At 32.8% G+C, this 17,902-nt stretch overlaps 1 protein-coding gene across 1 annotated transcript; it reads left to right on the forward strand.

Annotated features, from left to right (window-relative positions):
- The first annotated feature begins 3,303 nt into the window (after positions 1–3,303).
- hdac3 (histone deacetylase 3) lies at positions 3,304–17,514 on the forward strand. The gene is made up of 15 exons (XM_073820284.1): positions 3,304–3,478; positions 4,858–4,940; positions 5,014–5,156; positions 5,328–5,409; positions 5,630–5,686; positions 7,888–7,943; positions 9,953–10,086; positions 10,262–10,342; positions 13,381–13,454; positions 13,525–13,589; positions 13,668–13,757; positions 15,887–15,945; positions 16,120–16,199; positions 16,724–16,881; positions 17,069–17,514. The coding sequence occupies exons 1-15, from the start codon at positions 3,424–3,426 to the stop codon at positions 17,136–17,138; spliced, it is 1,287 nt and encodes a 428-aa protein (XP_073676385.1). The 5' UTR covers positions 3,304–3,423; the 3' UTR covers positions 17,139–17,514.
- Positions 17,515–17,902: the final 388 nt, after the last annotated feature.

Genomic DNA, 17,902 nt, shown 5'->3' on the forward strand with positions numbered 1-17,902 from the left:
TAAACCTACAAACACTTTTTCAAGTTTTATTAAAAGTGCAATTTATTAAATGCAATTAGCAAATCTACTAACAATAAATATGAGGTTTCTGTATAATGTGTTTTTTTTATTAAATTGTGGGGCTTGTGTTGTTTATGATGTATTCGTATTGGTTAGTCAGGCCAATACACTGTAAAAAGTGAACAGTTGGATCAACTTAAAAAAATTACTTCAATTGGTAACACCTAAAAAATTTAAGTTGATTGAACTAAGATTATTTAAATGTGATTGACCACACTTAGATAATCTTAGTTCAATCAACTTAATTTTTTTAGGTGTTACCAATTGAAGTAATTTTTTTAAGTTGATCCAACTGTTCACTTTTTACAGGTGCTGGTCATATAATTAGAATATCTTCAAAAAGTTGATTTACTTCACTAATTCCATTCAAGAAGTGAAACTTGTATAATGTATACATTCATTCCACACAGACTGATATATTTGTAGTGTTTATTTCTTTTAATTTTGATGATTATGAAAACCCTAATTCAGTAAATTTCAGAAAATGTCCTCAGAAAATTTGAATATTGTGAAAATGTTGAGTATTGAAGACACCTGGTGCCACACTCTAATGAGCTAATTAACTCAAAACACCTGGAAAGGCCTTTAAATGGTCTCTCAGTCTAGTTCTGTAGGCTACACAATCATGGGGAAGACTGCTGATGTGACAGTTGTCCAAAAGACGACCACTGACACCTTGCACAAGGAGGGCAAGACACAAAAGTTCATTGCAAAAGAGGCTGGCTGTTCACAGAGCTCTGTGTCCAAGCACATTAATAGAGAGGAGAAGGGAAGGAAAAGATGTGGTAGAAAAAAAGTGTACAAGCAATAGGGATAACTGCACCCTGGAGAGAATCGTGAAACAAAACCCATTCAAAAATGTGGGTGAGAATGACGAAGAGTGGACTGCAGCTGGAGTCAGTGCTTCAAGAACCACTACACACAGACGTATGCAAGACATGGGTTTCAGCTGTCGCATTCCTTGTGTCAAACCACTCGAACAACAGACAGCGTCAGAAGCGTCTCGCCTGGGCTAAAGACAAAAAGGACTGGACTGCTGCTGAGCGGTCTAAAGTTATGTTCTCTGATGAAAGTAATTCAGGCAAAAGGAGCCCCAACTAAGTATTGAGTGCTGTACATGCTCATACTTTTCATGTTCATATTTTTCAGTTGGCCAAGATTTCTAAAAATCCTTTCTTTGTATTGGTCTGAAGTAATATTCTAATTTTCTGAGATACTGAATTAGGGTTTTCATTAGTTGTCAGTTACAATCATCAAAAATAAAATAAATAAACACTTGAAATATATCAGTCTGTGTGGAATGAAAGTATACATTATACAAGTTTCACTTCTTGAATGGAATTAGTGAAGTAAATCAACTTTTTGAAGATATTCTAATTATATGAGCAGCACCTGTATATACTACAACTCTTGATTATACAAATGTGCCATCAAACATATCTACAACTATATAAAACTGGTCTGAGATCAGGTAAAAAGTATACGCCCTGCTTCATGGTTCACTGAGATCAACCCCTATAGTGGTGAACCATTGACATTTCAAAGCATTTCTAAACAGTTTTAATATTCATTTGACTGAAATCCCTTTGGCAGTTTGAGACATGCTCTAAATCACTGGTTTCGTAACAAATGGTTCAGTTTTAGAATTACAGAAAGAATCTATGAGCAAGTAACTTGAGTTTCAGACTGAAATTGGCCAGTTGGTTTGATGCTTGTTTTCACTTCAGCCAAATCTGAGGACTGGTTATTTAACAACTGATTTTACCCAATACTGGGTCTACAGTACAAAACTTTTATTATTTAATTTAATTTTATTTAATTTTATTTTATTTTACTTTATTTTGCTTTATTTTATTCTACATTATTTTACTTTATGTTTTATTTTATTTTGTTTTGTTTTCGTTTGCTTCTTTTATTTTATTCTATACTATTTTACTTTATTTTTTTTATTTTATTCTATTTTACTTTATTTCGCTTTATTTTATTTTATTCTATTCTACATTATTTTACTTTGTTTAATTTAATTTTACTTTTTTATATTTATTTTATTTCACTTTATTTTGTTTTTGTTTGCTTATTTTATTTTATTCTATACTATTTTACTTTATTTTTTAAATTTTCTTTTACTTTATTTTATTCTGTTTTACATATTTTATTTTTATTTTATTTTACTTGTTTTTTTTTGCTTTTTATGATTTTATTCTACATTATTCTAATTTATTTTTTATTTTATTCTATTTTACTTTACCTATTTTTATTTATTTTACTTCATTTTGTTCTATTTTGCTTTATTCTAATTTTCATTATTTTACTTTATTTTTATTTCACTGTACTTTATTTTATTTTGTTTTACTGTTTTTTTTTATTTTATTCTACTTTATTTTTTATTTATTGCATTTTACTTTATTTTATTTTTTATTTTACTTTCTTTTTATTTAGTTATATTTTGCTTTATTCTATTTTATTCTACATTACTCTAACTTATTTTTATTTTATTCTATTTTACTTTACCTATTATTTATTTATTTATTTCATTTTATTCTATTTTGCTTTACTGTATTTTAATTTTATTTTATTCTACTTTATTTTTTTATTTATTGCATTTTACTTGATTTTTTGCATTATTTTATTTTACTTTATTTTATTCTATTTTACTGTATTTTTATTTTATTCTACTTTATTTTTATTTATTGCATTTTACTTTATTTTTTATTTTACTTTCTTTTTATTTAGTTATATTTTACTTTATTCTATTTTATTCTACATTACTATAATTTATTTTTATTTTATTCTGTTTTACTTTACCTATTTTTTATTTATTCACTTCATTTTATTCTATTTTGCTTTACTGTATTTTAATTTTATTTTATTCTACTTTATTTTTTATTTATTGCATTTTACTTGATTTTTTACATTATTTTATTTTACTTTATTTTATTCTATTTTACTGTATTTTTATTTTATTTTACTTTATTCTATTTTAATTAGTTTTACTTTATTTTGTTTTATTTGACTTTTTTATTGATTTTATTTTTGTATTTATTGTATTTTAATTGATTTGATTTTACTTCATTTTTTATTTTTCTTTATTTTATTTTGTTTTATATTTTATTATTTCATTTCATTTTATTTTATTTTCACAAACATTGTGTAAAGACTTGAAGTGTATTTGCAGTAGTAGTTGTCAGGTGGCGCTGTGCACCAGAATCTCTCCACATCGGCGGCAACCACGAAGAAGAGGAAGTGAGTTCTTCCGGTTCTGTAATGAAGATGGCGATAGTGAGATGCAGAGAGTAAATAAATAAAACAAATTTTCTCTCATTGTGTCAGAAATAACCCTTTTAATTCAGATTCTGCGACAAAATGACGAACCGAACGGCGTACTTCTACGACCCAGACGTGGGGAACTTTCATTACGGTGAGACTGAGCTATATCTGTTAGCAGATGCGGCTAGTCACTGATAAACACTGCAAATGATCTCTGTTTACATTTACAAATGACAAACAACAGCCTGTGTTCACTGCACATATGTGCTCTATACAGTAGCAAACTAAAACCGCGAACATTACTGTGCATTTAAATTAATTTAATACAATAGTATCATTTTCATTAACACATATAGTATGTGCGACCAGTGGAGAAATAACCGGCTTCTGAGGCACACTCAGTCAAAACTACCTGGAGATTTTCACAAATGATATATTTGAAAAATAATAATGTTGTTTGGATTAATTTTGTTGTTATTGGAGAAAAAAACAATCAAAATCAAGAGATTACTGTTACTGTCTATGTGTAGTGATAGGGACCTCATTATAGTCATTATTTGTCCTTTAATGTTGAGATGAGCAATATTGAGCACATGGTGTACTGTTTTTGACCTTTTGTGTCTAGTAGCACATGTAATATATTATTAATAAAGAGCACTGTTGGGGTAACACATTACAAATAATGCAAATTACATAAAAATATTACTTTTTGTAACTTATTACCAAGTAACTAGTAAAGTAATGCATCACTTTTTAATTGACGAAAAAATATCTGAGTTCAAAATCAGTAACGCCAGTTACTTTTTCCTCCATTTATTGACTAAAAGCTCTCCTGTCCCCATGTTTGAGAGAAATTGTGAGTAAGATGTTCCTTTAGTTCTAGAATAAATGTGAACATGCATTAATTCATCTCACTCACTAAAAAACAGATACAGTGTTCTTCAAAATGAATAAAAACACTGAAATTCAACACAAACCTGCAATAATTAAACATGTTAAATAATACAAATATCCTTTATGTATTTAAATCCCATTTTATTAACCGATGTCTTTGACGATCCAATTCATCCATACTAATAAGCAGATATTACTCAAGATAATCTAACATTTGTTTTCCTTTTTTTTATTGCTGAAGAGTTGACATTTGTTCTTCTGCGGTCTACTGTACAGACGTCAATTGACTTTTCTCTAAGCCTGAGGCTTTTGGATTAAAAAGGCTTTTACATTTGACAAAAACAGAACTTTTTATATTAAAAACAAACAAGCAAGCCCTGCCCAGATTTAAAAAGTAACGCAAAAGTAACGTAACGCATTACTTTTCATAAAAAGTAACTAGGTAATGTAATTAAATACTTTTTTTAGGGAGTATCTTAATATACTTTTAAAAGTAACTTTCTTCAACGCTTGTAAAGAGGTAAAGAAGCTGTAATAACTGTTTGATCTTCATCACAGAGTCTGATCAATCCTTATAGACCGTCATATTTGGGAACAGAACATGAGGTGTGTTTTTTTTCTGTTTTCTAACTGCAGGAGCTGGACACCCAATGAAGCCTCACCGGCTGTCTCTCACACACAGTCTGGTGCTGCATTATGGACTCTACAAGAAGATGATGGTATGATCAGTCTGTTAGTTCAGTCACATTTCTGTGGTGATAAGTCATTGACATCAGGTGCTGATGTGTGCAGGTGTTCAAACCATACAAAGCGTCTCAGCACGACATGTGCCGCTTCCACTCCGAGGATTACATCGACTTCCTGCAGAAGGTCAGTCCAAACAACATGCAGGGCTTCACCAAGAGCCTCAACGCCTTCAACGTAGGAGACGACTGGTGAGGTTCCCAATGGATATTTAAAATCATTCTTGTTGTCAAGGTCTCCACTAAAATATTGGTGTCAGATTTTAAATCAAGTATTAGTGAATGTGAAAGTAAGTAGCAAAATCAGCTTTTGAATATTTAATTAAATTAGCTTTCTAATGACTGTTTTGTTTCTGTTCTCAGTCCTGTTTTTCCAGGTCTGTTTGAGTTTTGTTCGAGATATACAGGTGCTTCTTTGCAAGGAGCGACTCAGTTAAATCACAAGGTGAGTTGGTGGAAATGTTGCCTTTACACACGCTTGGTAGAAAATCAGAAAGTTAACCTGAAAATTAATTATTTCTTCTTGAAATAAATGTAAGATGCAGCACTGAAAAGACAGTTTTTAACTTAGAACAAAATGAAGGTAAAACTTGAAGCTTAGTTTGGGTCTTGAACACTGAATGAATTCCTGCATTGTTTTTGATCATTCATTCGTTCATTCATAGATATGTGACATTGCCATAAACTGGGCTGGAGGTTTACATCACGCAAAAAAGTTCGAGGTAAGCACATTAATACATATATGAAGAAAAACAACATATATCACTACCACAGCGTTTTAGTGCCACTTTAAAAAAGTCTAAGATTACGAGATTAATATTTTGAGAATAAAGTTAAATATATTACAAAACTGAAACACTGCAAAAAATGCTTTTCTTATTTAGATTTTTTTTTGTCCTGTTTCCAGCCAACATATCTAAAAATTCTTAAATCGGTTTTCTAGTAAAAATTATTTTCAAAGTCAAAATTAGAACAAGCAAAACAAAAAAGAACAACAAAAAAATTGGTAACACTTTTCAATAAGGTGTCATATTTACTAACATGAATGAACAATACATTTATTGCACTATTTATTAATCTTTGTAAATGTTAGTTATTAAAAATAGAGTAATTCATTGTTCATGTTAGTTCACAGTGCATTAACTAATGCTAACAAACACAACTTGTCATTTTAATAATGCATTAATAAATGCTGTAGAAGTATTGTTCATTCTTAGTTCATGTTAACTAATGAAGTTAACTAACATTAACTAATGAACCTTATTGTAAAGTGTTACCAAAAATCTTATTTCAATCTGATAACAAGATTATTTTTCTTACCCTATTGCCAAAATGGCTGAAAAACTAAATTTGAATTTTGCATTTCAATATGATCAAAATTCGAATTATATTTGAATTTAAAATGCATAATTTCAGTTGGGGTTGGCAGATTATTTAGCTTGTTTCAATAATTTTTTACTCGTCTAGAAAATCCTTCTTGATTTAAATATTTTTAGACATTTTGGCTGGAAACGAGACAAATAATCTAAGTAAGAATTTTTTTTTTTGCAGTGAATATCATGAAAATTTCACTAAAGAATTGAAATAAAAGATTGAACGCGACAGAAGTTTTTGCGGAGTGGGTGATAAAAAAGACAGCGATCTGTTCTGCCACATTAAAGACCGTAGAAAACACATTTTTCCAAGACACATTGTTTGTATTTTGCTATAAACTGACCGACTTTAAAAGCTGAGACTTTGTTTTCTATTAAAAGTACCAAAAGCGCAAAGCTTATTGCTATTATTGGCTGTCTGGCACACTACAAACAGACCTAATGAATGCAATCAAAAATGTAAAATATTATTTCCAAGCAAACCGGCTAGGGCTGCCAAATGGCTGAAAAACTAAATTTGAATTTTGTACATAAATATGATCAAAATTCTAATTATATTTGAATTTAAAATGCATCATTTCATTTGGGGTGAAAAAAAGTTTTTCCTTTTCTCCTGAGGCTTCAAGAGGGTGCATCGAGGGAAATATTACTAATGCATGTTTATTATAAGATTAAAATAACATGTTAAAAAAAGTGCATCATGTTTAAAATAATGTTTATATACCAGTTATAATTAAATCAGTTGCTTAAACAACTATAAACAAAACAGCATCTTGTATGTGTGTATGTATAAGTTTAATACAAACACATTATTAGACTGATTTCCAAGGCTGCATTATATATTAAACTCATTTAAAAATCATAATTAAGCATAATTGTGAATTCACAAACGCTACGATTTAGTTAAATATATGCGATGCAGGTTTAATAAATGTGCGTAAATTATTTACATGCGTGTAGGTTACGTACGTGCGTCTCACAGCAGCTCCGTTCACAGTATGCTGTTCTTATGCTGATCTCTGCATCTTGTTGTGAGTTTAGGTTTATTGTAGCGTTCATCTGGGAACACAACGGGCGTCATTTATAAACCTATGCAAGTTCAGGAGAATACATCAATATCTGTTCATCGCGATTTCAAAATAAAAGTTTAAACCCTCGCTCTGAGTTTACACGTTTTGATGTCCACCTATTCATTAAATGACTGTGGCTATAGCATTTCTGTGGTAAAGCTATGGTCAAATCTTAAAGATTAAGTGGACATTTGAATTAAATGTTGTTTAGTCGATATTAAACAAGGATTATATTGTGCAGTCAAGTGTAAAAACAATCATCGGAGCACTGGCCGTTGTAATAAAACCATAACCATGAAATCAGTTTTATTTCCAAATTCATTTTTTTTTTTTCATTTTTTAAATCAATCTAATTTTTCAGTTTTATTTTTACAACTATTTTAATTGCTAATTCTCGTAATTACGACTTCATTCTCGAAACATGGCACTAAAATGATGTTGTAAGCAAGCACATCAAGTGTATGTTTTTTCTATTTTCAGGCATCTGGATTTTGCTATGTGAATGACATTGTCATCAGTATTCTTGAACTTTTGAAGTAAGTGAGAGTCTTTTTCTAAAATGCACCACTCAAAATTATACAGAGATCTGATAGTATTTATGCATGTATAAGAGAAAACATACTGTTTTAGGGCAATTCCACGCAAATGTCAACCTTACCATGGAAAAATAAGGTTTATACAAAAAGAACAAAACTCTGTTTAAGTTGTGCATTTAGGTCTGAATTTAGCTGCATCAACGTGCTTTAATAGAAACTCGCCGTCTTATTCGCAATCTATTTTATAAATATTTGTACAGTAGATGGGTCTATTATATATTCAACATATTTTACTGAACTTATATTGTGTCTTAGTTATTTAATGCATAAGCAAGTCATTAAAACATTTTTTCAGCGGCATCTGTTTGATCCTGATCTGCAATGATCAATGAATCGGAGCAGCGTTGGTCTGTTAGATCATTTTAAAATGGCAAATAGTCTTCAATTTATAGGTTATAACTTTCTTGGATGTAGACTGGTTAAGATTTATTTGTAATGCGGATTTCAAGCTGTAGTGTTAACATACACAAATGTACGTTTTTGGTCCATATTCAAGTGTTTGCACGGAATATTAATGTGCATATGACAGGGAGGCACCCGCGCAATCACTTGCATTTTTTTCCTGATAATGCAACAACTTAAAATCAGTTCGAAACTGATTTAATGTAAATTCATAATAAAAAGCGTGGTTTTTTTGTTTTTGTTTTTTTACAAATAATAAAGACACAGGATGCGCTTTCTGCCTTCTCTGTCTGTCTCTGGCTGGAGCGTTTTTTTAAAAAGAGCCAGAACTCAGCGTGTGTCTCACATAGGCTACAAGAGATATGTCTATAGAAAGCTTAAAATGTCTACTTTTAAACAAACCAATTAAAAACGAAATTAAATACTCCCCGTTTATGTACGTTATGCACTGTGAATTTCATCTTGCAGCCGACAAGAAAATATTAGTTTATTAATAAAAAAATGAAATGTCTCCTTTTTGTATACATTAATTAGTTAAATAATGGCCTAAACGAATGTTTATTACTTACTATTAGTTACTATTAGACATCTCTGTTAAAGTTTTTAAAGCATTTTATACTCATTTCCATAAATAAATTCCACTTTCAGAACGGTCACGTCCATAACGCTGATTTTTCCTCTGAAACATGAAAGCGAAAATTTAAACAAAATTGATATTTTAGGTTTTGTAAATGGCCAACCCTTGTCAATTCGGCAGATATTGTTACTTCTGGTTTGTGCACTCACTGTAAATCGCAAACATGTTACAAAATGTCGTCTCCCAGAAACTCGTGTCTTTTTTTGTCACGTCCGTAACGCATGTGTATTTCCCTCATTTAAAATATAAAACCGGGTTTTAGACTGAAACTTCTCTGATGTCTGGACTCTATTTTAAGGGGTTTCGAAAAATATAAAGATATGGTTCAATATATTGGTAAAGATTCAAATTTATGAGAATTTATTTTTCAGGTTTTGACCTTGAATGTCACGTCCGTATCGCTGGAATTGCTCTTTAATGACTTGGAATTAACTAGCGTTGTGGGTGTGGCAGATTAATTAATAAAAATACTTGGTTACACTTTATTGTAAGGTGTTCTTGTTACAGTGTAATTATACGTTTAAATACTGAGTAATATTAATATACTTACTATATGGTTAGGGTTAGGATTAAGGTTTGTCTTAGGGTCACTTGCATGTAATAATGCATAATTGATTGTTATTATAATAGTAAGTACATGTAACTTGTGTAACAAAAAAATAATGTTAACAAATTATCTTAATTAAAAGTGAAGTATGTAATTTCTGCACTACTAGGAGTATTCAATGGAGCTGCTACCTGTTTGTTTTATAGAGAGTAGGGTAGATGTAATAATATGCCTCAACTGCCTGTTTGTCTGACTTGAAACTTGTTTAATGGCAGTAATTGTATTTTTGCAACCATGGTTATGTAATTAGCAAGACATGTCAGCTACTTATCTGAACTATTTTTGCTTATTTCTGTCCTATAGGTATCATCCACGCGTGCTCTACATTGACATTGATATTCATCATGGTGATGGTGTACAGGAAGCCTTTTATCTCACAGACAGAGTCATGACCGTGTCCTTCCACAAATATGGGAACTACTTTTTCCCAGGAACTGGTATGTTGTTCCTGTACTGCCTGATAAAAGTCATTTAGAGAGTGTCATCCACATTGTTTTAGCTGTTACTAATGCATGCTAATGAAAACATACATTTATGATTTAAAAAATGAGCCACTGAACAGCTTAATCTTCACAAAATCACTGTAATAACTGTTGTTGTGTTGATGTGAAGGTGATATGTATGAGGTGGGAGCTGAGAGCGGCCGCTACTACTGCCTGAATGTGCCGCTGCGAGATGGTATAGATGACCAGAGTGAGTAGATTTATGCATTAATATTCATATGAGCCTTAAAGGTCTGCAAAAGCATAGTCATCTAATTGTAATAGGTAAGCCATATATTGCAGTTTTTGTTCAACCACTTTCGAGAAATGTAAATATTCAGGGTTTCAGCTGGTCTTAAAGGATTAGTTTAGTTCCAGAACCAAAAATTACAGATCATTTACTCACCCCCTTGTCATCCAGGATGTTCATGTCTTTCTTTCTTTCTGTCGTAAAGAAATAATTTTTGAGGAAAACATTTCAGGATTTCTCTCCATATAGTGGACTTCAGTGCTGCCCCGAGTTTGAACTTCCAAAATGCAGCTTCAAAGGGCTCTAAACGATCACAGCCGAGGAAGAAGGTCTTATCTAGCAAAACAATTAGTTATTTAATTTTTTTTTTTAACAATTTATATACCTTTTAACCTCAAATGCTCATGTTGTCTCGTCTCTGCGGTGCGTAGTCTGTGTGATCCAGTTAAATACAGTTAGGGAATGTCCAAAAACTCAGATCTTGTTTTCGTCTTCAACTTCGAAATCATCCTACATTGCTGTTATACCTTTTTTTGTAAAGCCCGTTTGATAATCTTTGTATGTTCACTTTGTAATCACTGGGTTGGTTCTTCTGCAGCGATGTAGGACGATTTTGAAGTTGGGGAAGAAAACAAGATGGGAGTTTTCCAACATACCCTAACTGTATTGACCTGGATCAAGCATTTAAGACTTAAAAAGTATATAAATTGTCAATTTGTTTAGAAAATACCAGATTTTTTTGCTAGATAAGACCCTTCTTCCTCAGCTGGGATCGTTTAGAGTCCTTTGAAGCTGTATTTAAACTGCATTTTGGAAGTTCAAACTCAGGGCACCATTGAAGTCCACTATATGGAGAGAAATCCTGAAATGTTTTCCTCAAAAAATTTCTTTGCGACTGAAGAAAGAAAGACATGAACGTCTTGGATGACAAAGGGGTGAGTATATTACCTGTACATTTTTGTTCTGAAAGTGAACTACTCCTTTAAGAAGGTTAAAAAAAAGTCTTGATTTGACCTTTCACAAGTTAAGACCTTAAAAAGATCTTAAAGGTCCCATATCGTACACATTTCTGGAGGTTTATTTTATTTGTTGATGTCCTTAAGAATATATATTTGCGGTATAAGTGCCAAAATCCATCTCAATATATTTTTACAGCTCCTTTTTTAGGAGCTCTGTCAAAAACAGGTCGATTTTGGCCCATCTAATTAATATTCATGAGCCTCTCTTCTGATTGGCCTGTTGTTTTCTGAGTGACGCACAACCAGGCCAATCACAGGTAACTACGGTCATGTATGCTGTAAGCGTAAGCGAGCTCAGAGCAATAGAGAGAGCTGATACTCAACAGGATATTTTAGAATGATTATTAATGTTTTTTCTTTTACAAACACCGAATGCAGTAGGCTACATAACTGTTGCTTTAGTAAAGCCCCTTTCACAATGCGCGCTGATTCTGGAAAATTACGGGAACTGTGTGAACCAAAGCCAGAACCTAAAGGCAGTGTTGTAGTAATGATGCACGTTATCAAGCCACTCTTCACAACGAAAAATAACGTTACGTGCAAAGTGGAATGAAGCAGCGATCATCAGGCAGAGCCAGCTCCTCACTATCAGCGCTGAAGCACAGTTTGTTCAGGTTAGTTTCAGTTTAGTGAAACGTACGCGTCGCATTACATCCAAACGTCACATGTCTTTATGGTTTGTGTGTAAAGCACGCACAGATTCCGGAAAACAACTGTGAATGAACCAAATTAAACAATTCCGGAACAAATCGTGGGACACATTATCCGTGTATTTACCGGAATCGCTGTGTGAAAGAGGCTGAAGTTGACTGCCAGTGGTCTCTTATATTAACGTTGTTCTGAAGCCTGTGTAATGATCGTAGCTTGACATCTATCGACTGAACAGGGTTTTCTCCACTTGTTTTCCTGTTGTTGTTGCTCAATGGAATGGATGCGTTGTTGTCTGGGGGTTTGACAAAAGGAGGGTGGGACGTTGGTTTGTGACTGAAGGCGGTGACTTGAGTCGATCGGACGTCACATCGTTACGGAAGTCACAGCTGCTCCTGAAAATGAACAGCTACTTTAAGCAGGCTGTGTGCAGTTTACTGTGGATTGACTGTTTTGAAACTCATATGGTAGTTAGATAGCCCCTAGACCTTAGTTATCATGAAAAAAGCCAGGAAATTTTGATTTTGACGATATGGGACCCTTAAATGAGAGCAGAAAGTCTTAAATTCAAAAAGTCATGGCATTAAATGTTGAATGCAGGAAATCTTCCTCAGTACTTTTTGTTTTCCAGTAAAACATCTAAACATGCTTAAATCAAGATATATTTACTCAAATCCAAATGTAAAATGAAGTCTTGAATTTTCTTAATTGAACAAAATTAAGTGAGTTTGTGCTTAAAACAAGAACTAATATGAAATCTGGTGAATTAAGGTGATTTTTCTGAGCCCATTGGTAGATGTTTGTTTTTGTTTAAATCATAAACTCTCTTCATTTTGATCAGTTTTCCAGAAAACGAGACTTGTTATATGTGACCCTGGACCATAAAACTTTTGACACTGTTTTTTAAACTTATACTGAATAAATAAGCTTTCTATTGATGTATGGTATGGCTAGGACAATATTTGGCCGAGATACAATTATTTGAAAATCTGGAATCTGAGGGTGCAAAAAAGTCGAAATATTGAGAAAATCACGTTTTAAGGTTGTCCAAATGAATTTCTTAGCAATGCATATTACTAATCAAAAATTAAGTTTTGATATATTTGCGGTAGGAAATTCACAAAATGTTTTCATGGAACATGATCTTTACTTAATATCCTAATGATTTTTGGCATAAAAGAAACATCTATAATTTTGACTTGTACAATGTATTTTTGGCTACTGCTGCAAATATACCTGTGCTATTAAAGACTGGTTTTGTGCTCCAGGGACACATTTACCTTTGCTCGAGAAATAAAATGACATAAGGATTGTTTGTTTTTGTATTGTCAGGTTACAGACAGCTGTTTCAGCCGGTTATCAAGCAGGTGGTGGACTTCTATCAGCCCACCTGTATTGTTCTTCAGGTAAGATGACGTTCAGTCAGTCGGTCGTGGTGTGGTTTTGTTTTTGCTCATCTCTGTGGTTTGTCTGCAGTGTGGAGCAGATTCTCTGGGCTGTGATCGACTAGGATGCTTCAACCTCAGCATACGAGGACATGGGTAAAACAACTTTTCTTAGACAACAGTATTTTGAAATGTTGCCAGTTGATAATCTCATGTGAACACCTGTACCTGTAGAGAGTGTGTGGAGTTTGTGAAGAGCTTCAAAATCCCGCTGCTTGTTCTGGGTGGAGGAGGATACACGGTCCGAAACGTTGCTAGATGTTGGTACGTACATTATTTCACTGTGCTTTTCAGTATAAATCATCAAAAGAGGAAACAAGCTATCATAATAGTTATGAAAGTAAACTTTAAAGGGCTCACATCGTATATATTTTGTGTTTCTACAATGTCCAATTAGTGTTTTTTTTTTCAACATATTCTTTGCTGCTGTGACTTCAAAATGCTTAGAAAAATGTTTTGTCTTGTTTCCAGCCACAATATCTAAAAATTCTTAAACCAAGAAGGATTTTCTCGACTAGTAAAAATAATCATCTGCCAGTGGGGTAGGAAAAACAATCTTGTTTACTGTTTGAAACAAGATTATTTTTCTTATCCCATTGTCAGATTATTTTGCTTGTTTTAAGCAAAAACTCACTTAATTTTGACTTGTTTTTTTCTGAAAACAAGAAAATAATTTTTACTTGTCTAGAAAATCTTCTTGATATAAGAATTTTTAAATATTTTGGCTGGAAACAAGACACAAAATCTAAGTAAGAAAAGCTTTTTTGCAGTGACTCACACATAGGCTTAAACATAGGTTTGCTGTCAAGTCCAAATACATTTTAACTTCCCATCCCATCCTTCAATAATAGCTTGGTTGCAGAATGAAACTTCATACACATTGCATTAGATCCAATTAAACCAGGGTCTTTAAATCGTTTGTTACTTTCTAGGAGCTTCCTGTTTAAACTATATGACAACAGTCTTTACCGCAGTGTAAGCCATTTTCAACTTAAGTAAAGAACAGCATCACAATATACTAATTCTGCCTGAAATCAGAGAAATTGAAATCATATTTCTCAGCATCATTGTTTAAGGCAAGACACTGCTGGTGAATAGGGTAAAAAAAAACTAATCTAGTACAAAAATCTAAACACTGGATGAAGTCCATTTCAAAATTCTTGTTTAATTTTTTTCAAATCAAATCAAATCACTTTTATTGTCACATCACCACAGCACCTGTGCCTAGGTGAGTGAAATTCTTGGGAGCGAGCTCCAGACAGTATAGGGACAGTTTACATATAGACAGTTACAAACCTACAGGATTATACAGAGTGACAATATGCAATATATACACACATAGTACACACAGTGTACGATTAGACATATTTACAGTTAGCAATACAAGTGCAAGTTGAGCTGTATTTCCAAGAAATGTGCAAAAGAGGTATTTTTATATGAAATGGGCAGAAGAGAGTTTGGGGAGGATAGAACATAGTGCAAAGATTCCAGTGCAGTTATAAACATATATTATTCATATTGTGAATGTGCAAATAGAGCGGAGTGTGATGCTACAGGTGGTTTGTATGGCCCACTCACCTGTGCAGCACACTCAGACTCCACTGAGGAAGATTGTCAACAGTGCAAAGGTGCAGTGGATTATGTATTTTTGACATATTAGAGTCAAATGTTTTTACAGAGGGGATTTTGGGTCTCATTTTGTTACTCCATAATTCAGAAAATACTTAGGTAGAAAATGATAGATTTTTTTTTTTTTTACAGTTTTTTTGGGGAATGAAATTATATATATAAACAAATTCCTCTTTAAAAACCTTCAGGATAAAGACAGGAATATAAATGTAAAGTTTGGTGTGTTTAAGTGTTACTGACGTGGAGATTTATGGCTCAGTCTATGAGAAAAAAACTCATTTGTTTCAGAAAATGGCCTTTTAAAATATGCACTGTAATTAAAATCTGTAATAAAAATAGATAAAGTGCTATAAAAGAAATACTTAACAGTGTCTTTTGAATGTTTTCTTTCCACTAGTCTGAAAAAACACTTTACTCTCAACTCTCAATACTGTACTTACTCTCAGTTAGAACAAAACTGGCTGAAAATTTCAGTTGCCAAAATTTTGGTGCATCAGTAATTAATAAAAAGCGTTGTACTGGAATGTACTGTTACAACTGTTCTATTCAGATGTTAGGATTTGCATATTATCCTACAATTTATCACATTTCCTCATTATCTCGCCTCTATTGAGTCTTTGATCGAATAAAGGAAGTCATATGTTAGGACTTTGGATTTCTAAGCTGTTTTTGCTGCTTGGTTTTAGTAAGTGCTGCTAATGTGTGAGTGTTCATCTTTGACTGCTGTCCTTCTGATATTTTCATATCATATCTTTGATTTCTAGGACATATGAAACATCTCTGCTAGTGGACGAGTCCATTAGTGATGAACTGCCATATAGCGGTAAGACAGCAACTGTCACATGCGAACAAAACGTCTTGATTTATTCTTTGTTGTGCTTATATGAATTCATTAACACTACATTATAATAAATTGTTTTAAAACCCAAAAGCGTATATACTTTTTGTTGTTGTTTTTGAAACTCTTTTCTCATCTCTGTATTTATCCTCTGCACAGAATACTTTGAATATTTTGCTCCAGATTTCACACTTCATCCAGATGTCAGCACAAGGATAGAAAACCAAAATTCTAGACAAGTATGGGATATTTTCCTCACATATGTTTTTTGTTTGTGTCTACAGACCTGTCTTTACATCAACAGTACATTTGCATTTAGAAGTACAATGAGACCACCACTAATAAACCTGAAAATAAACAAGTTGAAAAAATGAAAAAAACAAAAAGTGTATAATGAAAACTCAATAATAAATGCTTCAGATTCAGCACATGATGCTCTCTGGAACATCATTTTTTCTTCATGTCGGCTCCAGTACTGCTGTCAATACAGCAAAGAAGAAACAAATCAAATACTAAGACATTCTCAAATTCATGTACTTTGTTTTCATACTTTTTTGCGTTTGTCTTTATATTAAATTTAAAAAATGCAAAAAAAGTATAAAAAAATAAAGCCTCAGTGTAACTTTTCTAAATCATATACGAACAGTAAAAATATATTCTAGTGTGCTGTATTTGTTGGAATTAGAACATTTGTACATATTTCATAGTGTTTAGTGTACTTTCATCAGCAGTAACCAATACACAACCTCTTTTTTTTTCCTAGTATTTGGAGCAGATTCGTCAAACAGTGTTTGAGAACTTGAAGATGTTGAATCACGCACCAAGCGTCCAGATCCATGACGTTCCCTCTGATTTGTTAAGCTATGAGCGACCAGACGAGGCTGATCCTGATGAGAGAGGATCAGAAGAAAACTTCTCTAGGTCTTTATGAACCTCTAACTCTAGTGTCTGAACGTTTGATTTTAAGCTTTTTTTAATATCTTGCTTATATATCATTATTGTACTTTACTGTTGATACAGAAGATATCATATCAGCTGTTTGACTGAATTCATTATTGATTTTGTTGTTAAAGCATCTTCTGACCAGCTGCTTTCTGTTTCGCCACAGGCCTGAAGCAGCGAATGAGTTTTATGATGGTGACCATGATAATGATAAAGAAAGTGATGTGGAGATCTGAAGTTCATCTCATGTGTGATGGATGCCTGACTTCAGCCGTACAGTTATCCATTCCTCGCCATATCTATAGTACTTACAACTGCATTGTGCTGAGTGGATGAATCTTCTGTTTCTTTACATGCGCTGTGTCTGTGTAGTTTGACATGTGTGGAGCGTTTTAGTGTCATGACAGTATTTTCTGTTCGTCAAGGCCCAGCCATAAAGGGAACGTCACACCGAGTCCTGTGTACTAATACAGCATCTGTACTGAAAAGGTTCAGAAATCATGTGATATTGTGTGCCCAATATCCAACTGGTTCTGATTGACAGAATATTTTTTCTTGACCTTTTCATAATTTGTTTATAGAATGTTTCTGTAATAAATCTTTTAGAAAAAAGCCATTGATGTTGGTGCATTTCATTTTATTATGTTATATATATATGACGCATGTGTATAAATCCAAATAATCGAATCAGGTGTTCCAATCACTTCCATGGCCACAGGTGTATAAAATCAATTGATTGGAGACGGGAGGTTGAAGATGTTGATAAGGTGGCCCTTTTTGACTTGGTCTGTCTTGCTTTGTTTAATTAGGAAGGAAATGGTACCGTTATTGAGTACTGTTAAATCTGAGACCGTGGGGTTGGTATTTGGATCAAATTTGGAAGAGACAGTGAGTTCCAAGCATCTGAGGAACCTGAAGAAAGCTAGGATGAACATGGCATCGAGTGTGTGGGCAGTAATGAGAGGCTGGTAACAGGTGCGGAGGGTGTGGATACATTTTG

Source organism: Garra rufa, chromosome 16 (genome assembly GCF_049309525.1).
Source record: "Garra rufa chromosome 16, GarRuf1.0, whole genome shotgun sequence".
Lineage (NCBI taxonomy): Eukaryota > Metazoa > Chordata > Actinopteri > Cypriniformes > Cyprinidae > Garra > Garra rufa.